Below are 27,553 nucleotides of genomic sequence, written 5' to 3' on the forward strand. Positions count from 1 at the left end.
CAACGTAAACATATATAAATGGTAATCGAGCATCTGACCCAATTACACAAGATTTGAATTCTGGGTTAATAAAGCACTCGTCCTGCAGGCGGGATCAACATCCAGCGAAAAATCATATCGCCATATTCATAACCGAACCATAACAAAATATATATATTTTTTTTTCAAACATAGGACTATTTTATACCGTTTTATAGATACACCTCTCCTGAATCGAACCACGTCGTCCGATTTCAAAAAGGCTTTACAGCAAAAGCAAAACATTAGATTATGTTAGAGGAGTGTATCGTCAAAGTAGCCACATAGCCATTTTCCGACCAACCACATGCGTCACAAATAACCAAAACACAGCTAAATGCAGCACTAACCTTTGACAATCTTCATCAGATGACACTCCTAGGACATCATGTTACACAATACATGCATTCTTTTGTTCGATAAAGTTCATATTTATAAATAAAAACAGCATTTTACATCGGCGCGTGACGTTGAGAAACTATTTTCCCTCAAATGCATCCGGTGAACCAGCGCTACAATTTACTAAATTACTATTCGAAAACATTTTTAAAATGTAATATTGTCATTCAAAGAATTATAGATTAGCATCTCGTGAATGCGCCCGCATTGCCAGATTTAAAAATAACTTTACTGGGAAATCACACTTTGCAATAGATGCTAATGCTCATAAAAATAGGCTAGGCGACAGGTTGGCGCCATCTTGGAACAATCTAATATCAAATCTACTCTTGTATACTATTGTAAATATTCCCTTACCTTTGATTATCTTCATCAGAAGGCACTTCCAGAAATCCCAGGTCCACAACAAATGTAGTTTTGTTCGAAAAAGTTAATAATTTATGTCCCAATAGCTTCTTCTTGTTAGCACGTTCCGAAGGCTACTCATAATGTACGAGGCGCGCTGGACTTGTTGTCACGAATGTGCAAAAAACATGTCAAATGTTGTATAACAAACATGTCAAACGTTGTATAACATAAATCTTTAGGGCCTTTTTCAACCAGAGCTTCAATAATATTCAAGGGGGACGGTTGCATTGTCTTTCTAAACGTTTCAAAAGGGGAGGGTAGCCAGGGGCACCCGCGTCATAATGGTAATGGCCCTCCCCCTGTGACCAAGATCCACAGCCTCTCTTTCGGTCAGTTTGTACTGGAGAAGACTCAAACCACTTTGTAAAGACTGGGGACATCCAGTGGAAGCCTTATGACGTGCTCAATGAATCCTAACTCACGGTTTGTTTTATAGGCAAAGTGCTGAAGGTGAGTCCGCAAATCAGATTTCCACTTCCTGTTAGGATCTGTCTTGGGGTTTTGACTGCCATATAAGTTCTGTTATACTCACAGACACCATTCAAACAGTTTTAGAAACTTTAGGGTGTTTTCTATCCACATCTACTAATTATATGCATATCCTAGCTTCTGAGTTTGAGTAGGAGGCCGTTTAAAATGGGCACGTATTTTTTTCAAAATTCGCTGTAGCGCCCCCTATCCTTGGCGTGCGTTAAGAGGTAAAACCCAGATGCACATAAATGGATAAACACTGACAATTGTGATACTAATTTATCATTAGCAAATTTGAATTCCCGATTTTTGGCAGAAATACAAAAGTTCCATAATGATTAGTGTTTCCTTCCAGCCCTCTAGTGGTGAAATTATGGTAATACACATTATAAACACAGTGATACACATAAATACACAACAGGCTTTTGCAAATTCAGATGGATGAATTGACCTTTCACGAGGAAAATAAAACTGTCTTATTAGTGCCCACGAAGTCATGAAAAACTTAAATATTAGCTAGATTAATATTTATAATCTTAATTGAAGATTAGAATTATTCAAAATGTATTTGATTGACGAACACAATACACTGTAAAAACGAAATAATTAGCTAGATTAATATTTATAAACCTTAATTGAAGATTATAATTATTCAAAATGTATTTGATTGAAGAACACTGTACATTAGCGGCGGTCGTTAACATGAGGAAGAATGATATATTTTTTTAGAGTGGCCTTATTTCTCTTACAGCGTATTGGATGACTGTCATTCATATTCCATTCACCCAGCTCTATGTAACATTTATAGGTTTAGGCTACTACATGATACTCTAATTTTCCCCTGGAGCCATCATGAGGTTGCTACAACCTAGCCTATGAATGAAAGTTTACAAAGTAGGTGCACAGGTCAAGAGGCCTCCATGAGTGGCGCAGCAGTGGTCTAAGGCACTGCATCTCAGTGCAAGAAGCATCACTACAGTCCCTGGTTCGAATCCAGGCTGTATCACATAAGGCTGTGATTGGTTGTCCCATAGGGTGGCGCACAATTGGTCCAGTGTCGTCTGGGTTTGCCGGGGTAGGCTGTCATTGTAAATAAGAATTTGTTATTAACTGACATGAGTAATCAAAGTGACAGTCAGTGACACATTCAATACAGCCTTGCATACTCTTGCGTGCATTTAGCTGATCTAGGGTCACATTAAATTTGATTTGTCACATGCACCGAAAACAACGAGTGTAGACCTTACAGTGAAATGCTTACTTACAAGCCCTTAAGAGGCCTTTTGGACCTAGAGTTGGCACTCCAGTACCGCTTGCCGTGCGGTAGAAGAGAGAACGGTCTATGACTAGGGCGGCTGGAGTCTTTGACAACCCTCTGTAGTGCCTTGCGGTCGGAGGCTGAGCAGTTGCCATACCAGGCAGTGATGCAACCAGTCAGGATGCTCTCAATGGTGCAGCTGTAGAACTTTGAGGATCCACACCAAATCTTTTCAGTCTCCTGGGGGGAATAGGCTTTGTTGTGCCCTCTTCATGGCTGTGTTTAGACCATGATCGTTTGTTGGTGATGTGGACACCAAGGAACACCAAGGAACAGCTCTCAACCTGCTCTACTATAGCCCCGTCGATGTGAATAGTGGCCTGATCGGCCCTGCTTTTCCTGTAGTCCACAATCATCTCCTTTGTCTTGATCACGTTGAGGGAGAGGTTATTGTCCTGGCATCACACGGCCAGGTCTCTGACCTCCTCCCTATAGGCTGTCTCGTCGTTGTTGGTAATCAGACACTGTTGTGTCATCGGCATATTTAATGATGGTGTTGGAGTCGTGCCTGGCCGTGCAGTCATGAGTGAACAGGGAGTACAGGAGGGGGCTGAGCATGCACCCCTGAGGGGCCCCTGTGTTGAGGATCAGTGTGGCGGATGTGTTGTTACCTACCCTTTCCACCTGGGGCGGCCCGTCAGGAAGTCCAGGATCCAGTTGCAGAGGGATGTGTTTAGTCCCAGGGTCCTTAGCTTAGTGATGAGCTTTGAGGGCACTATGGTGTTGAACACTGAGCTGTAGTCAATGAATAGCATTCTCACATAGGTGTTCCTTTTGTCCAGGTGGGAAAGGGCAGTGTGGAGTGCAATAGAGATTGCATCATCTGTGGATCTGTTGGGGCAGTATGCAAATTGGAGTGGGTCTAGGGTTTCTGGGATGATGGTGTTGATGTGAGCCATGACCAGCCTTTCAAAGCACTTCATGGCTACAGACGTGAGTGCTACGGGTTGGTAGTCATTTAGGCAGGTTACCTTAGTGTTCTTGGGCACAGGCAGTATGGTGGTCTGCTTAAAACATGTTGGTATTACAGACTCGGACAGGGAGAGGTTGAAAATGTCAGTGAAGACACTTGCTAGTTGGTCAGCTCATGCTCGCTGTACACATCCTGGTAATCCGTCTGGCCCTGCGGCCTTGCGAATGTTGACCTGTCTAAAGGTCTTACTCACATTGGCTGCGGACAGCGTGATCACAGTCTGGTGCTCTCATGCATGTTTCAGTGTTATTTGCCTCGAAGCGAGCATAGAAGTAGTTTATCTCATCCGGTAGGCTCGTGTCACTGGGCAGCTCTCAGCTGTGCTTCCCTTTGTAGTCTGTAATGGTTTGCAGGCCCTGCCACATCCGGTGAGCATCACAGCCGGTGTAGTACAACTCGATCTTAGTCCTGTATTGGCGCTTTGTCTGTTTGATGGTTCATCGGAGGGCATAGTGGGATTTCTTATAAGCTTCCGGGTTAGAGTTCCGCTCCATGAAAGCGGCAGCTCTAGCCCTTAGCTCAGTGCGGATGCTGCCTGTAATCCATGGCTTCTGGTATGTACGTATACGGTCACTGTGGGGACGACATCATCGATGCTGTCACGGTTGTTATAAGGAGCGGACCAAGATGCAGCGTTTTCGTAGTTCCACATATTTATTAAAAGTGAAACTGAATGCAATACACTAATAACTTGAAAACAACAAACCGTGACGCAGCGAGGACAACACACTACTCAAAAGACAATAGCCCACAAACAACAATGAGAAAAACCCCTACTTAAATATAATCTCTAATCAGAGGCATTGAGGATCAGTTATTTTCCCTCTGGTTACACATTTAACATGCTGATAGAAATTTGGTAAACCTGACTTAAGTTTCCCTGCATTAAATTCCCCGGCTACTAGGAGCGCCGCCTCCGGGTGAGCGTTTTCTTGTTTGCTTATGGCAGAATACAGCTCATTCAATGCTGTCTTAGTGCCAGCCTCTGACTGTGGTGGTATGTAAACAGCTACAAAGAATATAGATGGCCTTGCCGAAGTCCCCAACCCTAATTTCCTTACATTTTGTCACCAGAGTCCTACTTTCTGTGGCACAGTCAAAATGCTTTCTATAGAATAAACTTCAGTCAGGATAGGCAACCGAAATTCATTGAAGTATGTGTTATATTAAGCAGAGGGAGTAAAATGTAGACAAGCAACAAAACATTTCAGAAGTACTAGTCAAATAAGACATGGGCGAGATGACGAATTTTGGCAAAGAGTTTTATAGACAATTAAACTTAAAACAAATAGCCAAACCGAAAACTGCAGACATTACTTGTGCCTCCCGCGCGATCAAACCGCCACACAAAAAAAAATAGGAAATGCAGCCTAACATGATCATTGACAGCTGCCTTGAAGGACACAAATAAAACATGCTTTCTGCTACTAAGATCAGTGAAATGTGGGCTGACAATGGAGTGAAGAGCAGCAATCTCAACAAGCAAGCAAGTCGCAACAATGAAAAATTGAGTGTGTGCGCGTCCACGTGAAGGGGCGAATTCTGGCGGCGGCGGCGGGAGACTTTCAGCACAACAACGGCGGAGGCGTACCGACGAGCCGGCTGGGCGTAAAAACCTGACGATACGGCTGAGGACTGACGTGGGATGGGCGCCTTCCGAGCCAACCGTGGTAAGAAACCTCTCGAGCCAGCTAGGGCGTGACAGCCAGGCGCGCTGGCTTACATCCCCGGTTCCATCGGTGGCGGGCCCCACGACGTCACCACCAACCGGAAAGCAAGCACTCCCCGATGCTTTGTTTGGTGGCTTCAACATTCTGTAAGGACCGACGCTGGAGATGAGAAGCAGATACGGGGAGTTGAACGTTTAATCGGAACAGACAGGTAACAGGACAGGAACAGCGTCAGCGCACGGGTATACAGTGACATACGAACATGAATGCTGACGCGGGGAACAGACAGACATAGGGGTGAGGTGATTGAGTCCAATAATCGTGATGCGCGTGACGGGTGAAGGCAGGTGTCTGTGATGATGGTGGCTGGAGTGCGTAATGCTGGGGAGCCTGGAGGGAAGAGCGGAAGCAAGCATGACATCCAGAGAAACCGAGATTGAAATAAAGTTTATATTCATGAAATTACTATAGGTGGAATTAAGATGACCCCAAAGGATTTTTTTTTTAAAGTCCATATTGATACAGAAACATTAAACAATTATTCAATTTTGTTAAGAACAAGTTGATTGACAAAGTCATGAAACATTGGAAGAATTGAATAAAGCACCTTTGGGCTATGATAAAAATGATGCCTGAAGGTAAACCTCCTCTAGAGTGGGAGAGCAGTGGAGAATCACAGAGTTGGCTATATGGGAGATGTAGTTTTATAAATGTATTTATTTTATTTTATTTATTTCACCTTTATTTAACCAGGTAGGTAGGCAAGTTGAGAACAAGTTCTCATTTACAATTGCGACCTGGCCAAGATAAAGCAAAGCAGTTTGACACATACAACAACACAGAGTTACACATGGAGTAAAACAAACATACAGTCAATAATACAGTAGAAAAATAAGTCTATATACAATGTGAGCAAATGAGGTGAGATAAGGGAGGTAAAGGCAAAAAAAGGCCATGGTGGCGAAGTAAATACAATATAGCAAGTAAAACACTGGAATGGTAGATTTGCAGTGGAAGAAAGTGCAAAGTAGAAATAGAAATAATGGGGTGCAAAGGAGCAAAATAAATAAATAAATACAGTAGGGGAAGAGGTAGTTGTTTAGGCTAAATTATAGATGTAAGTAGTAGTAGATAGTTTTATTACGGAGGTCAGTGGGAAGAAAATAGCCTACATGCCTACAGTATGCAATGTAACGGTATAATGTAACACATCCTTTAAAATATCAACACCCACATGGTGACTGTCTCCCAAATGACACCCTATTCCCTTTATAGTGCACTACTTTTGACCAGGGCCCATAGGGTTAGAGCATGTCCTGATGTAGGTTCCTGTTGTGTGTTGAGTCAGTCTGTGGTGGAAGAGATTAAGATAAAGAGATGTTGAAAGGGTGAGACTGTCTCAATGCATGAGAGGAACTAAACCAGGCCAGTCAGATCGTCTAAGAAAGGCAAGTATCTGTGTGTGCAGACTACCAGCTATAATTAGGACTTCTATAGATGTCAGTACTTATGTGTTGAAGAGAGAAAAGCCATCATACCGAGAGTACTAAGTTGGTTTAGGATATATTGTTATTCACCGATTCAAGTGATATATAGAATTGTATTCTCTTTGCACTGTATAGGCCACCTTCACAGTCTATGAGCACATTATTACACCAGTTGAGATACACCGTGTTGAAGAGCTGCTGTTTCTGTCGGCCAAGCGGGACGTCTTTCTATGTGTTCTCAACCTTTGTTGTGTCTCTACTCTCTATCATCCAGGATGGATTAGACTAGAATAGAGTAGAATAGAAAACAGTAGAATAGAGTAGAATAGAGTAGAGTAGAATATAAAACAGTAGAGTAGAACAGAAAACAGTAGAAAACAGTAGAAAACAGTAGAATAGAGTAGAATATAAAACAGTAGAATAGAATAGAAAACAGTAGAATAGAAAACAGTAGAGTAGAATAGAAAACAGTAGAATAGAATAGAAACAGTAGAATAGAGTAGAATAGAAAACAGTAGAGTAGAATAGAATAGCTTTATTTGATTTAAGGTTGATGGTATTGTTTCTATACAGGATGGCTGTTATTGATGCAGTGCTGGATCGTCTGCTAGATGGACTCCTGGCTCTGGGTCGTCTCCTGTCTCCTCTCTGCTCCCTCTTTGTTCTCCTCCAGCTCTCTGCTCTGGTTGTCCTCCTCCTCCTGTCCCTTCGTGTTGTCTGTCTGCTGTGGAGCCATGCTCAGTTCACCAGACGTCTCCGGTGCTTCAGTAAGCCCCCCACACAAAACTGGCTAATGGGACACCTGGGAGAGGTGAGAAAACATACTCTCTGTTTGTGTGTGTGTGTGTGTGTGTGTGTGTGTGTGTGTGTGTGTGTGTGTGTGTGTGTGTGTGTGTGTGTGTGTGTGTGTGTGTGTGTGTGTGTGTGTGTGTGTGTGTGTGTGTGTGTACAGACTGAATTAATGGAGGGAATTGATAGGACATTAACCCCTACACTACAACCTACATGTTAAGCTGAAATAAATGGACATTGGTTAGTAAATCTGATCCAATATTAATTTAAATGTATGTTGCTCCATGGAAAGGAATTTTTTTTTTTGTGAATTCAGTGGATGTTTTAAGTCTCAGTGACCACCATTTTGTATTAGGCTAGTGAAGGCAACAGTGCTTTGTTCACAGGAAAAGGTTATTCCTGTGGTTCAGAAGGGTAAGCTACAGTAAGTGTCCCTTCCACCACAAACACTCAACTAAAGTCTGTCTTTACAACTCCAGTTGTCAACACTGAAAACTAAAGTCTATCTTTACAACTCCAGTTGTCAACACTGAAAACTAAAGTCTGTCTTTACAACTCCAGTTGTCAACACTGAAAACTAAAGTCTGTCTTTACAACTCTAGTCGTCCTGCCCTTTACAGTACAATACATCTCCTTGTAAAGTCTTTATTGGCAACTCATTCCACACCACTATCCCCCAGCCTGTGGTTATAAAGGAGTAGCTTTGTATCAGTCCTGCAGTTGTTTCAACAGTGTTTTTTGTGACACCCGTGACTGGATATTGCACATGGAAGTTTGGTTTCAGAAACAGTACAGCATGAAACATTACCTCCAAATGTCCCAATGCTGGAGGAACATCCCCCCAGCCTCACTAATGTTGCCTTCACTGTAGGCCTTTCTTTGTTTCCCTCATCAAATAGATTTGTTTATCTTAATCTTTCATATATTATAAACAAAATGTCTGTGTGTGTCTGCATGTGCACATGCGTGCGTTTCTCTACCTACGTGTGTGGTGTGTGTGTGTGTGTAGATGCGGAGCACGGAGGAGGGTCTGCAGGCGGTGGATCAGATGGTAAGAACCTACAGCCACTCCTGCTCCTGGTTCCTGGGCCCCTTCTACTCCCTGGTACGACTCTTCCACCCTGACTACATCAAGCCTCTGCTGCTGGCACCAGGTACATCAAGTCTTTCACTCCTGGGTCCTGTTCATTAGGGCACCAAACTGAAGAAAACCAACTGAAACCAGGAGGGACTAACTGGAATTGTCCAATAAGAAGTGCTCATTTTCATTTCCCATTGCTAACTGTTTCAAAACGTTTTTAGTTGTGTGCCCTAATGAACAGTGTGCCCTGTATAGAGAATACCCCTTCATTTAGTCCATGAACCAGAGGGCCACATTTCACATATTTGTCCACTTTGGGGTGGCAAAGTCTAACAACGGATTTTCAGTAAGGTCCATGTCTGTGGGTAATATTTCGATATGAATAACACTGATCAGAGGTAGCTAAATGTAGCTATCACTACATTAAATGTTATGAGCTCTTATGCAGTTAGTTAGGGGTCATAGACCGAGGGAATCTAGTTTTGTATTGTCAGGGAACAATCTTCTCATACTAACTCAGTTGATATATTATTAACTTCATGATACAACACTATTTAAGGTATGAAACAGTTGGGATTGGTAATGACATGTCTATGGGGCCACCTTGGGGCTTCAAATGTCATACACACATTCATTTGGTGGTGCATGGAGACAGAATGGGCAGTGTAGGGGTGTGTTCTGCTACCACGTGACAAAGGTGTAAAGTACTTAAGTAAAAATACTTTCAAGTACTACTTAAGTAGTTTTTTTGTGGTATCTTACAGATCACACCTTTCATGTTAGCATGCTGGGTATTAATATACAACAGAATATTGTGGCAACTATAAAAACAACATGGTACCAGATCTGGATCTCTTCAACTTATTTCCATGACCAACTTCCCTAAAACAAATATGTTGTTCTGCTATTTGAAACACTGTTATTTCAATGGTGAATCAGTCGATGTAAATCATTAGATACAACAGCCAAACATTGACCAATCCCATGGTTTTTAACATAACATCCATCCAATAGGAGTATCCATTGCTGTTTGATACAGTCATTTTCAACGAGCATGTGAACATTCCAACTTCTCTTCAACATTCTTTAATCAGCCTTCAAACATTTTAGACTCATATTCACCAAGATATATAAATGTGTGAAAAACATTTTTTTTTTGGAGAGGTTATATATTAATTTGATCAGGGAATTGTGGAGAACAATTGAATACCATCAAAGCTTTGACACCCTAAAGTGGATACATTTTTACACTGGCCCATAGTCTGTCGTAGCCGCGACAAGATGTTTTGAGTAGTGGGGTGCTGATCGCTCCCATACACACACACGTCCTGCTCACCCAAGCTCCCATTAGGTCTTCAGACATGACTGCCTACAAAAACACACTGATGGGATACACAAACAGGACAAGCTACATTCCTTGCCAAATCATGACAGCCTTATCACAAATTCAAAATGTACTGATTTGATTATAGGAGGGAAATATGGGTTCTAATCACGAGTTTTGGAATAACAGATGCATCTCGTCTATTTTAGGCTTTTTTATGAACTGGTAGTGTGTCATTTAGAATAGGTTATAACCCCCCCTAACTGCTTGTGTGTCATTTAGAATAGGTTATAACCCCCCTAACTGCTCGTGTGTCATTTAGAATAGGTTATAACCCCCCTAACTGCTCGTGTGTCATTTAGAATAGGTTATAACCCCCCTAACTGCTCGTGTGTCATTTAGAACAGGTTATAACCCCCCTAACTGTTAGTGTGTCATTTAGAATAGGTTATAACCACCCTAATGGCCAATGTGTCATTTAGAAAAGGTTATTACTCCCCTAACTGCTGGTATGTCATTTAGAACAGGTTATAACCCCCCTAACTGCTAGCGTGTCATTTAGAACAGGTCTCACTCACCACCCTCTGCACCCATATTTCCTGTTGCCATGCTCTCTGCTTTTCTCCTTAGCCAGTAGACCTACAGTGACTCTTTTTCTGAATCTCTTTCACCATTTGTCCATCCTTGCAGCTTCCATCACAGTCAAAGATGAGCTGTTCTATGGGTTCCTGAGACCATGGCTGGGTAAGTACAAAACATGAACACCTTTCTTTTACTTTCCACAGGACTATACAATACACTCTGAAATCAAATCCTCTCTCACAGTCACAGTAATATTTCCTATACCATATACAGTACTTTCAGATCCTCTGTCCTAGTGACAGTTACAGTAATATTTCCTATACCATATACAGTACTTTCAGATCCTCTGTCCTAGTGACAGTTACAGTAATATTTCCTATACCATATACAGTATTAAAGGATCCTCTATCCTAATCAAAGTTCCAATAATATTTCCTATACTATATACAGTACTTTCAGATTCTCTATCCTGGTCACAGTTACAGTAATATTCTCATACAGGACAGAGTCTTCTCCTGAGTAACGGAGAGGACTGGTCTCGTCGTAGACGTCTACTCACTCCTGCATTCCACTTCGACATCCTCAAGAACTATGTGAAGATCTTCAACCACTCCTCCAACATCATGCATGTGAGTCTATGGAGCAACAGCAGCCATTACGTGGGTTCAACCACTCCTCCGACATCATGCATGTGAGTCTATGGAGTAACAGCAGCCATTACGTGGGTTCAACCACTCCTCCGACATCATGCATGTGAGTCTATGGAGTAACAGCAGCCATTACGTGGGTTCAACCACTCCTCCGACATCATGCATGTGAGTCTATGGAGCAACAGCAGCCATTACGTGGGTTCAACCACTCCTCCGACATCATGCATGTGAGTCTATGGAGCAACAGCAGCCATTACGTGGGTTAAACCACTCCTCCGACATCATGCATGTGAGTCTATGGAGCAACAGCAGCCATTACGTGGGTTCAACCACTCCTCCGACATCATGCATGTGAGTCTATGGAGCAACAGCAGCCATTACGTGGGTTCAACCACTCCTCCGACATCATGCATGTGAGTCTATGGAGCAACAGCAGCCATTACGTGGGTTAATTTAAGTAGCAATCAAGCAGTCAACTCATTTGGCCCATAACATTAAATATGTTAGAGAAACAAGTAGTATAGTTTACAAGTTCTTTTTTTTGCAGCAGCAGCTTCTCTGTTTTTAAACTGCCCTCTGTAAGTATTGTGATAGTGAAGCATTTTTACTTATTTTGCCTGTATACTTGAAAACTTTGGATCCATATCAGGTGAAGCGTTTAGAAATTACATCAGTTTTTGTACATAGTCCTCCCATTTTAGGGGAGCAAACTAGTAAAAAGTGAAGTATTTGGTCCCGTATTCATAGTACGCAACGACTACATCAAGCTTGTGACTCTAAATATTTGTTGGATGCATTTGCTTTTTGTTTTGGTTGTGTTTCAGATTATTTTGTACCCAATAGACATGAATGGTAAATAATATATTGTGTAATTTTGTGGTCACTTTTGTTGTAAATAAGAATAGAACATGTTTCTAAACACTTCTATATGAATGTGGATGCTCCCATGATGATGGATAATCCTGAATGAATCGTGAATAATGATGAGTGAGAAAGTTCTGTAACTTTCTCACTCAATCATACCCCCCAAGAAATGCTAACCTCCCCTGTTATTGTAATGGTGAGAGGTTAGCATGTCTTGGAGGTATGATATAAAATGCTAACCCCTCCCTGTTATTGTAATGGTGAGAGGTTAGCATTTCTTGGAGGTATGATATAAAATGCTAACCTCCCCTGTTATTGTAATGGTGAGAGGTTAGCATGTCTTGGGGGTATGATATAAAAATCTAACCTCCCCTGTTATTGTAATAGGGAGAGGTTAGCATGTCTTGGAGGTATGATATAAAATGCTAACCTCCCCTGTTATTGTAATGGTGAGAGGTTAGCATGTCTTGGAGGTATGATATAAAATGCTAACCTCCCTTGTTATTGTAATTGAGAGGTTAGCATGTCTTGGGGGTATGATATAAAATGCTAACCTCCCCTGTTATTGTAATGGTGAGAGGTTAGCATGTCTTGGAGGTATGATATAAAATGCTAACCTCCCCTGTTATTGTAATGGTGAGAGGTTAGCATGTCTTGGGGGTATCAAATCACATAGGCCAAATACAACAGGTGTAGACCTTCCTGTGAAATGTTTACTTACAAGCCCTTAACCAACAATGCTGATAAGAAAATAGAGTTAAGAAAATATTTACTAAATAAACTAAAGTTTAAACAAGAAAAAATAAACAAGAAAAAGTTACACAATAAAATAACAATAATGAGGCTATATACAGGGGATACCGGAACAGAGCCAATCTGCGGTGGCACAGGTTGATACAAGTAGGTAGGGGTAAAGTGACTATGCATAGATAATGAAAAGCGAGTAGCTGCAGTGTAAAAACAAAGGGGGGTGGGGTGTCAATGTAAATAGTCCGGGAGGCAATTTGATTAATTGTTCAGGAGTCTTATCGATTGAGGGTAGAAGATGTTAAGGAGCCTTTTGGACCTAGACATGGTGCTCCGGTACCGCTTGCCGTGTGGTAGCAGACAGAACAGTCTATGACTTGGGTGACTGGAGTCTTTGAAAATGTTTAGGGCCTTCCTCTGACACAACGTGGTTTATAGGTCCTGGATGGCAGGAAGCTTGGCCCCAGTGATGTACTGGTCCGTACGCACTACCCTCTGTAGCGCCTTATGGTCCGATCCCGAGCAGTTTCCATACCAGGCGGTGATGCAACCGGTCAGGATGCTCTCAATGGTGCAGCTGTAGAACTTTTTGAGGATCCGGGGACCCATGCCAGATCTTTTCAGTCTCCTGAGGGGGAATAGGTTTTGTTGTGCCCTCTTCACGACTGTCTTGGTGTGTTTGGACCATTCTAGTTTGTTGGTGATGTGGACATCAAGGAACTTGAAACTCTCGACCTGCTCCACTGCAGCCCCATTGATGTGAATGGTGGCGTATTCGGTCCTCCTTTTCCTGTAGTCCACAATCATCTCCTTTGTCTTGATCACGTTGAGGGAGAGGTTGTTGTCCTGGCACCACACTGCCAGGTCTCTGACCTCCTCCCTATAAGCTGCCTCATCATTGTCGGTGATCAGGCCTACCACTGTTGTGTCATCTGCAAATTTAATGATGGTGTTGGAGTCATGCTTGGCCACACAGTCATGGGTGAACAGGGAGTACAGGAGGGGACTAAGCACGCACACCTAAGGGGCCCCTGTGTTGAGGATCAGCGTGGTGGATGTGTCTTACCAACTGCGGTGGCGGCCTGTCAGGAAGTCCAGGATCCAGTTGCAGAGGGAGGTGTTTAGTCCCAGGGTCCTTAGCTTAGTGATGAGCTTTGTGGGCACTATGGTGTTCTGTTTGTCCAGGTGTGAAAGGGCAGTGTGGAGTGCCATTGAGATTGCATCATATGTGGATATGTTGGGGGCGGTATGCGAATTAGAGTGGGTCTAGGGTTTCTGGGATGATGGTGTTGATGTGAGCCATGACCAGCCTTTCAAAGCACTATCATTGCTACCAACGTGAGTGCTACGGGGCGGAAGTCATTTAGGCAGATTACCTTCGCTTTCTTGGGCACAGGGACTATAGCATAGGGACTATGGGTATGATATTTGTACATCTGTAACTTTCTCACTCATCAATATTCATGATTCATTCAGGATAATATGCTGGGTGGTTTGAGCCCTGAATTCTGATTGGCTAAAAGCCATGGTATAATCAGACCGTACACCACAGGTATGTCAAAACATTTAGCATTACTGCTCTAATTACGTTGGTAACCAGTTTATAAGAATATACCATGTTTCTAAACACTTCTACATGAATGTGGATGCTACCATGATGATTATTTATTAAGCAATTAGGCACCTCGGTGGTTTTTGATATATGGCCAATATACCACAGCTAAGGGCTGTGTCCAGGCACTCCGCGTTGCGTTGTAGTTAAGAACAGCCCTTAGCTGTGGTATATTGACCGTATACGACACCTCTTCAGGCCTTATTGCTTAATTATCCATCATTATGGTAGCATCCACATTCATGTAGAAGTGTTTAGAAACATGTTCTATTCTTATTTACAATAAAAGTGACTCCAAAATGACACAATACATTATTTACCATTCATTTCTATTGGACACAAAATGATCTGAAACACAACCAAGTCATAAGCACATTGCGTGTTCTGAATATGGGACCAAATACTAAAATTGTTACTGCTTTAATACCTTTTCTCTCCTTAACATGGAGGAACTATGTACAAAACTGCTGTAATTTATAAATGGTTCATCCAATGCGGTGAAGTAGGCAACAAAAATTTCTCCCATAGAGTTAGTTGGAGGACTCATCATGGACATAACCCGTTTTAGCATGTACATTGCCATTGAGGGATTCCACCATTTTAAAGAAGTGAACTTGGTGGGGATTCCTATAGGTTCTAAGTGATCAGCCAAATATCAGAGCATTGTCGCCTGGTTGCATTGTTTGTAAATGGCTTTAAGCTATATCACTGCCATCTAGTGGCCACAATAAATGAATGACAAAAGATATGATTCAGGACTCCAACACTGCAGGTTGCTGTAAATCACCAATATTAGCTTTATGCTTTTTAAAAACACTAAGAAAAAAGAAAATAGACTACTTCAAAATGGAGATAGCACGTGCAGCGTCACTGAGGCTGTCACTGACACCTTAATGGGACAGATACAGCGATGACTCCTCTAACTAACTCTATGGTCTCTCCCCTGTTGGTTGGCGTCAGTCTAAGTGGCGCCACCTGGTGGCCGAGGGAGAGAGCCGCCAGGACATGTTCAGTCACATCAGCCTGATGACTCTGGACAGTCTGCTCAGATGTACCTTCAGCTACAACAGCAACTGCCAGGAGTGAGTAGTCTATGTTTAATATGACTGATACAGAAGCAGTGAGTAGTCTATGTTTAATATGACTGATACAGAAGCAGTGAGTAGTCTATGTTTAATATGACTGATACAGAAGCAGTGAGTAGTCTATGTTTAATATGACTGATACAGAAGCAGTGAGTAGTCTATGTTTAATATGACTGATACAGAAGCAGTGAGTAGTCTGTTTAATATGACTGATACAGAAGCAGTGAGTAACCTTCTACCTCTGTTACTGACTGAGACAAGAGTCCAGTAACCTTCTACCTCTTTTACTGACTGAGACAAGAGCCCAGTAACCTTCTACCTCTGTTACTGACTGAGACAAGATCCCAGTAACCTTCTACCTCTGTTACTGACTGAGACAAGAGCCCAGTAACCTTCTACCTCTGTTACTGACTGAGACAAGAGCCCAGTAACCTTCTACCTCTGTTACTGACTGAGACAAGAGCCCAGTAACCTTCTACCTCTGTTACTGACTGAGACAAGAGCCCAGTAACCTTCTACCTCTGTTACTGACTGAGACAAGAGTCCAGTAACCTTCTACCTCTGTTACTGACTGAGACAAGATCCCAGTAACCTTCTACCTCTGTTACTGACTGAGACAAGAGCCCAGTAACCTTCTACCTCTGTTACTGACTGAGACAAGAGCCCAGTAACCTTCTACCTCTGTTACTGAGACAAGAGCCCAGTAACCTTCTACCTCTGATACTGACTGAGACAAGATCCCAGTAACCGTCTACCTCTGTTACTGACTGAGACAAGAGCCCAGTAAACTTCTACCTCTGTTACTGACTGAGACAAGAGCCCAGTAACCTTCTACCTCTGATACTGACTGAGACAAGATCCCAGTAACCTTCTACCTCTGTTACTGACTGAGACAAGAGCCCAGTAACCTTCTACCTCTGTTACTGACTGAGACAAGAGCCCAGTAACCTTCTACCTCTGTTACTGACTGAGACAAGAGTCCAGTAACCTTCTAGCTCTGTTACTGACTGAGACAAGAGCCCAGTAACCTTCTACCTCTGATACTGACTGAGACAAGATCCCAGTAACCTTCTACCTCTGTTACTGACTGAGACAAGAGCCCAGTAACCTTCTACCTCTGTTACTGACTGAGACAAGAGCCCAGTAACCTTCTACCTCTGATACTGACTGAGACAAGATCCCAGTAACCGTCTACCTCTGTTACTGACTGAGACAAGAGCCCAGTAACCTTCTACCTCTGTTACTAACTGAGACAAGAGCACAGTAACCTTCTACCTCTGTTACTGACTGAGACAAGATCCCAGTAACCTTCTACCTCTGTTACTGACTGAGACAAGAGCCCAGTAACCTTCTACCTCTGTTACTGACTGAGACAAGAGCCCAGTAACCTTCTACCTCTGTTACTGACTGAGACAAGATCCCAGTAACCTTCTACCTCTGTTACTGACTGAGACAAGAGTCCAGTAACCTTCTACCTCTGTTACTGAGACAAGAGCCCAGTAACCTTCTACCTCTGTTACTGACTGAGACAAGAGCCCAGTAACCTTCTACCTCTGTTACTGACTGAGACAAGAGCCCAGTAACCTTCTACCTCTGTTACTGACTGAGACAAGAGTCCAGTAACCTTCTACCTCTGTTACTGACTGAGACAAGAGCCCAGTAACCTTCTACCTCTGTTACTGACTGAGACAAGAGCCCAGTAACCTTCTACCTCTGTTACTGAGACAAGAGCCCAGTAACCTTCTACCTCTGATACTGACTGAGACAAGAGCCCAGTAACCTTCTACCTCTGTTACTGACTGAGACAAGAGCCCAGTAACCTTCTACCTCTGTTACTGACTGAGACAAGAGCCCATGTCACTCCACTTCTATTCTATAAGATCAGAGTTGCCATACAGGCTGTAATATAAGGCTATCATATACGTGATATTTACTGTACTGTGGAAGGACGACCTCAATTGACCTCAAGGACACATTATTTCAATGTGTTGTGTGTTGTATGTTGCAGCATTTTGGCCAGTCTCTCTTAGCAGGGAACGTTAATGTGTTTCATCTATTGTTTTATACAGCTCATCCTCAAATACAACTGTTTAGTACAGCAGATCACCTCTTTCACTCTCCTCTACCCTCCTCCTCTATCTAACTCTGTCTCCATACTCTCCTCTACCCTCCTCCTCTATCTAACTCTGTCTCCATACTCTCCTCTACCCTCCTCCTCTATCTAACTCTGTCTCCATACTCCCCTCTACCCTCCTCCTCTATCTAACTCTGTCTCCATACTCTCCTCTACCCTCCTCCTCTATCTAACTCTGTCTCCATACTCCCCTCTACCCTCCTCCTCTATCTAACTCTGTCTCCATACTCCCCTCTACCCTCCTCCTCTATCTAACTCTGTCTCCATACTCCCCTCTACCCTCCTCCTCCTCTATCTAACTCTGTCTCCATACTCTCCTCTACCCTCCTCCTCTATCTAACTCTGTCTCCATACTCTCCTCTACCCTCCTCCTCTAACTAACTCTGTCTCCATACTCTCCTCTACCCCCCTCCTCTATCTAACTCTGTCTCCATACTCTCCTCTACCCCCCTCCTCTATCTAACTCTGTCTCCATACTCTCCTCTACCCTCCTCCTCTATCTAACTCTGTCTCCATACTCTCCTCTACCCCCCTCCTCTATCTAACTCTGTCTCCATACTCCCCTCTACCCTCCTCCTCTATCTAACTCTGTCTCCATACTCTCCTCTACCCTCCTCCTCTATCTAACTCTGTCTCCATACTCTCCTCTACCCTCCTCCTCTATCTAACTCTGTCTCCATACTCCCCTCTACCCCCCTCCTCTATCTAACTCTGTCTCCATACTCTCCTCTACCCTCCTCCTCTATCTAACTCTGTCTCCATACTCTCCTCTACCCTCCTCCTCTATCTAACTCTGTCTCCATACTCTCCTCTACCCTCCTCCTCTATCTAACTCTGTCTCCATACTCTCCTCTACCCTCCTCCTCTATCTAACTCTGTCTCCATACTCTCCTCTACCCTCCTCCTCTATCTAACTCTGTCTCCATACTCTCCTCTACCCTCCTCCTCTATCTAACTCTGTCTCCATACTCCCCTCTACCCTCCTCCTCTATCTAACTCTGTCTCCATACTCTCCTCTACCCTCCTCCTCTATCTAACTCTGTCTCCATACTCTCCTCTACCCTCCTCCTCTATCTAACTCTGTCTCCATACTCTCCTCTACCCCCCTCCTCTATCTAACTCTGTCTCCATACTCTCCTCTACCCCCCTCCTCTATCTAACTCTGTCTCCATACTCTCCTCTACCCTCCTCCTCTATCTAACTCTGTCTCCATACTCTCCTCTACCCTCCTCCTCTATCTAACTCTGTCTCCATACTCCCCTCTACCCTCCTCCTCTATCTAACTCTGTCTCCATACTCTCCTCTACCCTCCTCCTCTATCTAACTCTGTCTCCATACTCTCCTCTACCCTCCTCCTCTATCTAACTCTGTCTCCATACTCTCCTCTACCCTCCTCCTCTATCTAACTCTGTCTCCATACTCTCCTCTACCCTCCTCCTCTATCTAACTCTGTCTCCATACTCTCCTCTACCCTCCTCCTCTATCTAACTCTGTCTCCATACTCCCCTCTACCCTCCTCCTCTAACTCTAATGTCTGATGGCTCCTTTCCTTTCGTCCAGGAGTTCCAGTGAGTACATAGCAGCCATTTTTGAGCTGAGCACCTTGGTCATAGAGCGGAGAGGACGTATCCTGCACCACTGGGACTGGCTGTACTGGAGGTCCCCAGAGGGACAGCGCTTCAAACAGGCCTGCAATGTAGTACACAGGTAGGAATTGGCTGAAGATTTCCCTGAAATTCCAAGTTTTTCCTGAAATTCCTTTTGGAAGATACCTGGAAGCTGTAAATCCAAGATTCCCCCAAACAGTATTTCTGGAATACTTGGGAATTTTCAGAAAGTAACTCAAATTCTACAACCCTATACACAGGTTCACCAGGACTGTTGTCCAGGAGCGCAGAGCACAGCTTCTCCACCAGGGGGAGCCAGAGAGCCACACTGACACCACAGGAGGGGAGGAGAAGAGGAAAAGAGTAGCAGACTTCATTGATTTGTTACTGCTGTCAAAGGATGAGGAGGGCCATGGTCTCACAGATGAGGAGATAAAAGCAGAGGCAGACACTTTCATGTTTGGAGGTGATCTTCGAGTGTTTAGATCCACCCTATCCTTTACTACATTTACCCTGGCAGTATATCCTATCATAAACTACTGTATATACCCTGGCAGTATATCCTATCATAAACTACTGTATATACCCTGGCAGTATATCCTATCATAAACTACTGTATTTACCCTGGCAGTATATCCTATCATAAACTACTGTATTTCACTGGCAGTATATCCTACCATAAACTACTGTATTTACCCTGGCAGTATATCCTACCATAAACTACTGTATTTACCCTGGCAGTATATCCTGTCATAAACTACTGTATTTACCCTGGCAGTATATCCCATCATAAACTACTGTATTTACCCTGGCAGTATATCCCATCATAAACTACTGTATTTACACTGGCAGTATATCCTACCATAAACTACTGTATTTACCCTGGCAGTATATCCTGTCATAAACTACTGTATTTACCCTGGCAGTATATCCCATAATAAACTACTGTATTTACCCTGGCAGTATATCCTATCATAAACTACTGTATTTACCCTGGCAGTATATCCTATCATAAACTACTGTATTTACCCTGGCAGTATATCCTACCATAAACTACTGTATATACCCTGGCAGTATATCCTATCATAAACTACTGTATATACCCTGGCAGTATATCCCATCATAAACTACTGTATTTACCCTGGCAGTATATCCCATCACAAACTACTGTATTTCCCCTTGCAGTATATCCTATCATAAACTACTGTATTTACCCTGGCAGTATATCCTACCATAAACTACTGTATTTACCCTGGCAGTATATCCTACCATGAACTACTGTATTTACCCTGGCAGTATATCCTATCATAAACTACTGTATTTACCCTGGCAGTATATCCTACCAAAAACTACTGCATATACCCTGGCAGTATATCCTACAATAAACTACTGTATATACCCTGGCAGTATATCCTACCATAAACTGCTGTATATACCCTGGCAGTATATCCCATCATAAACTACTGTATTTACCCTGGCAGTATATCCTACCATAAACTACTGTATATACCCTGGCAGTATATCCTACCATAAACTACTGTATATACCCTGGCAGTATATCCCATCATAAACTCCTGTATTCACACTGGCACTATATCCTACCATAAACTACTGTATTTACCCTGGCAGTATATCCTACCATGAACTACTGTATTTACCCTGGCAGTATATCCTATCATAAACCACTTTGTTTGATACTTTATTCTCTCTCAGGTCATGACACCACGGCCAGCGGGATCAGCTGGGTTCTGTATAACCTGTCTCAGCATCAGGACTACCAGGACCGCTGTAGAGCCGAGGTCAACGACCTGCTACAAGACCGAGAGACAGAGGACTTAGACTGGTCAGCACCTTCGTCCGTCTGTCTGTCTGTCAGTCTGTCTGCTTGCCTGTGTGTCTTTGTTTCTGTCAGGGGGACGGGTCATACCACAGGGTGAGGGGAGGGGGACGGGTCATAGCACAGGGTGAGGGGAGGTGGACGGGTCATAGCACAGGGTGAGGGGAGGTGGACGGGTCATACCACAGGGTGAGGGGAGGTGGACGGGTCATACCACAGGGTGAGGGCAGGGGGACGGGTCATACCACAGGGTGAGGGGAGGGGGACGGGTCATACCACAGGGTGAGGGGAGGGGGACGGGTCATACCACAGGGTGAGGGGAGGGGGACGGGTCATACCACAGGGTGAGGTCAGGGGGACGGGTCATACCACAGGGTGAGGGGAGGGGGACGGGTCATACCACAGGGTGAGGGGAGGGGGACGGGTCATACCACAGGGTGAGGGGAGGGGGACGGGTCATACCACAGGGTGAGGGGAGGGGGACGGGTCATACCACAGGGTGAGGGGAGGGGGACGGGTCATACCACAGGCTTTTCTCAAATAGGTCACATTTGTAATAATGTAAAGTTCCATCCTCTCTTCATCTCAAAAAGGCAGGAATGTGTTCTCATCGGTCTAGTTCTTTCCAGAGATGATACAAGGAGAAGATACCACTTCAATAAGAGGAGTCTGGGATCTCTGTAGGCCAAGACTCCCAAAACAGACCAGTCCTTTCTGTATGTGTGAATGATCCATAAAAGAGTGACTGGTGTGATGTGTTTCTGCAGGGAGGACCTGAGCAGCCTCCCCTTCACCACCATGTGTATCAAAGAGTCTCTGAGACTGCACTCCCCCGTGTCTGCTGTCACCAGACGATACACTAAGGACATCACGGTGCCAGGTGGACGGGTCATACCACAGGGTGAGGGGAGGGGGACGGGTCATACCACAGGGTGAGGGGAGGTGGACGGGTCATACCACAGGGTGAGGGGAGGGGGACGGGTCATACCACAGGGTGAGGGGAAGGGGATGGGTCATACCACAGGGTGAGGGGAGGGGGACGGGCCATACCACAGGGTGAGGGGAGGGGGACGGGTCATACCACAGGGTGAGGGGAGGGGGACGGGTCATACCACAGGGTGAGGGGAGGGGGATGGGTCATACCACAGGGTGAGGGGAGGGGGACGGATCATACCACAGGGTGAGGGGAGGGGGACGGGTCATACCACAGGGTGAGGGGAGGTGGACGGGTCATACCACAGGGTGAGGGGAGGGGGACGGGTCATACCACAGGGTGAGGGGAGGGGGACGGTTCATACCACAGGGTGAGGTCAGGGGGACGGGTCATACCACAGGGTGAGGGGAGGGGAACGGGTCATACCACAGGGTGAGGGGAGGGGGACGCGTCATACCACAGGGTGTATTTGGGTATATTTGCATATTTCAATATATTAACATAAAGGGGAGGGACAGGGCTACAACCACCAACAAATTGCTCTGTCTACTCTACCTTCTCTGTCTAGACTGCCTCATGAATTACTGTTGTTGTTACGTTATGTTGCATAATTCAACATATGTGTCAAAAGCAATATACACTCTGATTAGAAATCAACACTCTTGGGTCTAGATTACACCTATCTAAACATGCTTTACTTAAACAATCCGAGTGTTCATTTTCAGAAGTTGCTTTCATTTCAGCGGATCTAATTTGTAAACATTTCAACTATATTAAATTGTAAATTTTTTAAATTCCACCAAAAATCTATTCTCTTTCTTGTGACATACAAATAGGTCACATTTCAAAAGTTTGGACACACCTACTCATTCAAGGGTTTTCTTTATTTTTAAAGTTTTCTACATTGTAGAATAGAGTGAAGACATCAAAACGATGAAATAACAACTTTGGAATCATGTAGTAACCAAAAAATTGTTAAACAAATCAAAATATATTTTATATGAGTTTCTTCAAAGTTGCCACCCTTTGCCTTGATGACAGTTTTGCACACGCTTGGCATTCTCTCAACCAGTTTCATGAGGTAGTCACCTGGAATGCATTTCAATTAACAGGTGTGCCTTGTTAATTTGTGGAATTTGTTTCCTTCTTAATGCGTTTGAGCCAATCAGTTGTGTTGTGACAAGGTAGGGGGGTATATAGAAGATAAGGTAAAAGACCAAGTCCATATTATGGCAAGAACAGCTCAAATAAGCAAAGAGAAAAACCCTGGAATGAGTAGGTGTATCCAAACTTTTGACTGGTACTGTATGTGTGGAGACGGTGCGTTAAATTCCTGATGAAGCTTTAGCGTTCTTATAGACTAAACGGAAAAGCAACGTAAACACAGGAAATAGCTGAAGAAGACAGATCCTCAGGTAGGCGGAGCATGTGCTTTGCTAATACTAATGTCCAATGTCTCTTTCCACCTCAGGTAGCATCTGTCTGGTGAGCATCTATGGGACCCATCACAACCCTGAGATCTGGCCTGACCCAGATGTTAGTACAGTTTACTACATCTACACTCAGGGCTCTGACTAGCTCCTAATATTCTGTCACAGTGACGCTGACAGGCTCACTTTAGTCTGATGGCATTTCACTCTTCTTCTCTCCAGGTCTACAACCCCATGCGCTTTGACCCTGAGAACTCAAAGGACCGTTCATCCCATGCCTTCATACCCTTCTCTTCAGGACCTAGGTATGGATTCTATTTTACATTATCTTTATACACATTATCATCACAGCCCAGGCATAACATAGCCGAATGTTTAGAACCTGTTCCCTGATCCGTTTGTGCTGACATGACAGTACAAACAGATCCGGAGACCAGGCAATGATGATACAGTATTAACCGTCATCGATCATTCTGTGCTATAGGAACTGTATAGGTCAGAAGTTTGCCATGGCGGAGCTGCGTGTGGTGGTGGCGTTGACCTTGAGGAGGTTCCATTTGACCCCTGGGGGGGTGGAGGTGAGGAGGCTACCCCAGCTGGTGCTCAGGGCCGAGGGGGGGCTGTGGCTGACGCTGGAGACCCTGGACACCCCCCAGGACTAACCCCTGACCTCCATGTCTCCTCTATGGATCAGACATAGAGAAACTGTTTAGGATTTTACTGTATAAACATACACTGAGTATACGAAACGTTAAGAACACCTTAAAACTGTAAAATACATAGGCCTAAAGCCGACAAATAAAACAGTGAAATATCCTGATGAAAATGCAGGTTCTCATGAATCTCTCTACTCAGCCTCCCTTTCTATCTGTCTAGACTTGAGCTATGACTCAACGTTATCAGGACAGAGAAACCACATACATGCTCATTGCTCTCTCTCAGATGGACCGTTTCTTGTTGTTTCTCACACGTGTATCAGGTTGTGAACTCTGAAAACAACGTTTCCACTCCGGGAAGGAGAACGGTAAATGACTGTAATACATGCATTAACAGAAATGAATGTAACCAAATTACGGAATGAACGGTACATCTACTATGCCTAATGGTTACATATATAATGGAGAATTGAACAAAACAAACAACCGAAGAGCAAACAATTCACAACAATGAAAGTGCAAGAATTGTCAGGAGACAGCAGGGAGAATATTCTGGAGAGCTGAGAGCATGCATTCTGGAGAGAGACGCCCATATCTTCACCACACACCCCTCGCCTTCTTGTTGCAACGTTTTAAATGAGTCTCGAGACACATTATTTAAACACATTTTAGATGTTTTTCACTGACAGCCACAACTCAATAATCAGCCAGGCGCGCTGCCCAAATTGGAATAGCTATTTAATATTTAAGAACACATTTTTATTTTCAATGACAGCCATCCTAGGAACATTGGGTTAAACTGCCTTGTTCAGGGGCAGAACGACAGATTTTTACCTTGTCAGCTCGGGGATTCGATCTAGCAACTTTTCAGTTACTGGCCAAACGTTCTAACCACTAGGCTACCTGCTGGTTACTGGCCCAACGCTCTAACCACTAGGCTACCTGCTGGTTACTGGCCCAACGCTCTAACCACTAGGCTACCTGCTGGTTACTGGCCCAACGCTCTAACCCCTAGGCTACCTGCTGGTTACTGGCCCAACGCTCTAACCACTAGGCTACCTGGTGGTTACTGGCCCAACACTCTAACCACTAGGCTTCCTGCTGGTTACTGGCCCAACGCTCTAACCACTAGGCTACCTGCTGGTTACTAGTCCAACGCTCTAACCACTAGGCTACCTGCTGGTTACTGGCCCAACACTCTAACCACTAGGCTACCTGCTGGTTACTGGCCCAATGCTCTAACCACTAGGCTACCTGCAGCTGATGATGCTAAGTTAAGCTCTCTGGTAAAGTATTTTGAATTATTTTATTTAGACAGGAGTAATTCTATAATGTTGGCAAAACATAAATTACTTTAGGGGAAGCCAGCATCTGAACAGTGCACTGTGCACCCGCTAACTTTCCTTTCTAATTCGCAAGTGGCTGAAACCAGAGAATAAATATAATGACGAGATGCTGATGTCTCTGTCCTAACAATGTGAGTTGTCCCAAAGGCGGGAATGCAGGCTACAAGCTTAGGTCTACATATCATACCCATAGAAACGCATTGGGTTAATTCAGGATATATTTTGCCGAGAGTGAGCCCTCTCGCTTCGCCTAATCCTCTTCCTGAAACTAGCGAGAGAAACAGCGCCCCTCTGTTTCCTTAGGGGGAGACCATGTATCTGATGCTATCTGTCAGGAAAAAGTACTACATGCCATACTCCTTTTGTCCAGACAGCATCACGTACTGAGAGAGATGGACGCTTTTTCGCTCGCTCGAATGCTTTATCTGAGATTGATGCGTCTTTTTGTCGGCGCACGTCTTGGTCAAATAAATGTTCAATATTTCTATATTTTATTTGGACGGGCAAGGAGGTAGGTAGAGCGGGCCAGCCCCCTTAGGTCCTGCCCATAATGCCTACCCTGTTCCAGGTGCACCGGTTTGTGTCAAGAACTGCAATGCTGCTGGGGTTCTCATGCTCAACAGTTTCCTGTGTGTATCAAGAATGGTCCACCACCCAAAGGACATCCAGCCAACTTGAGAACAACTGAGGGAAGCATAGGGTGGTACTGTAGGTAGCCTAGTGCTTAAGAGCGTTGGGCCAGTAACTGAAAGGTCACTGGTTTGAATCCCCTAGGAGACTAGGGGAACAAATCTGTCAAGTCGCTCTGGATAAGAGCTTCTGCTAAAGTGTAAAATGGGCCAGCATCCCTGTGGAACGCTTTCGACACTTTGTAGAGTCCATGCCCTGACAATTTGATGCTGTTCTGAGGGCAAACGGGGGGGAAGGGGTGCAACTCAATATCAGGAAGGTGTTCCTAATGTTTTGTCCTCTCAGTGTACGTCAGCTGAAACATGTATTAGAACATAAATAAATATAGAAACATTTCAATGAACAGTGAATGTAGATTGGCCTACTGAATGTATTAGAACATAAATTAAGTACTTTTCATCTGAATTGTTCATGTGATTTTCTTTTTAAGCAATTTTTTTGCAATGTGAGTGCATTGTTATTTTGAGATTGAATAAACATAGCCTTGATGAGTACTGTGCTAGCATGTGAACCAGAAGCCTCTGCTCTGATCTGTCTTTTTACTCTTTTTTAATAAGAGATTTCCCTCCTTGAATAAGTTGTTGAATATATCAGGTATTTGCCAGTGTTACATGATTCAGTTACAGTGTCATTGGCAGTTTACAAGGGAAAGCTTGGGTAGAGATTTGTTGCAGAGCACATATCTAAACCCAAACACTCTCATCAACACAGTGGTGGATACTGGGGTGGCAGGTAGCCTAGTGGTTAGAGTGTTGGGCCAGTTACCGAAAGGTTGCTGGATTGAATCCCAGAGCTGACAAGGTAAAAATCTGTCGCTCTGCCCCTGAACAAGGCACTTAACCCACTGTTCCCTGCTAGGCCATCATTGTAAAACAATAAGTTGTTCTTAACTGACTTGCCTAGTAAAATAAAGGTTAAATAAAAAATATAATAAATTAAAACCTGCTCAGGATCTCAGACTGGGGTGAAGGTTCACCTTCCAACAAAACAACGGCCCTGAGCACACAGACAAGACAACACAGGAGTGGCTTCGGGACAAGTCTCTGAATGTCCTTGAGTGGCCCAGCCAGAGCCCGGACTTGAATCTGATTGAACATCCCTGGAGAGACCTGAAAATAGCTACACTCCCCATCCAACCTGAGAGAGCTTGAGAGGATCTGCAGAGAATAATGGGAGAAACTCCCCGAAAACAGGTGTGCCAAGCTTGTAGCGTCATACCCAAGGAGACTCGAGGCTGTAATCTCTGCCAAAGGTGCTTCAACAAAGTACTGAGTAAAGGGTCTGAATACTTATGTAAATGTGATATTTCTAAACAAAACCCTGTGTGTGCTTCATCATTATGGAATATTGTGTGTATTTTGATTAGGGGAAAAAAACAATTTAATCATTTTTAAAATAAGGCTGTAATGTAATAAAAGTGTGGGAAAAGTCAAGGGGT

At 43.9% G+C, this 27,553-nt stretch overlaps 1 protein-coding gene across 1 annotated transcript; it reads left to right on the forward strand.

Moving 5' to 3' along the window:
- Positions 1–6,552: 6,552 nt before the first annotated feature.
- LOC106592262 (cytochrome P450 4F3) lies at positions 6,553–26,626 on the forward strand. The gene is made up of 13 exons (XM_045687544.2): positions 6,553–6,705; positions 7,318–7,555; positions 8,546–8,690; positions 10,632–10,685; positions 11,025–11,152; positions 15,357–15,478; positions 19,176–19,322; positions 19,483–19,688; positions 20,936–21,065; positions 21,827–21,960; positions 23,465–23,529; positions 23,646–23,728; positions 23,908–26,626. The coding sequence occupies exons 2-13, from the start codon at positions 7,319–7,321 to the stop codon at positions 24,083–24,085; spliced, it is 1,629 nt and encodes a 542-aa protein (XP_045543500.1). The 5' UTR covers positions 6,553–6,705; position 7,318; the 3' UTR covers positions 24,086–26,626.
- The last annotated feature ends 927 nt before the right edge of the window (positions 26,627–27,553 follow it).

This window comes from Salmo salar, chromosome 01 (assembly GCF_965601325.2).
Source record: "Salmo salar chromosome 01, fSalSal1, whole genome shotgun sequence".
Classification (NCBI taxonomy): domain Eukaryota; kingdom Metazoa; phylum Chordata; class Actinopteri; order Salmoniformes; family Salmonidae; genus Salmo; species Salmo salar.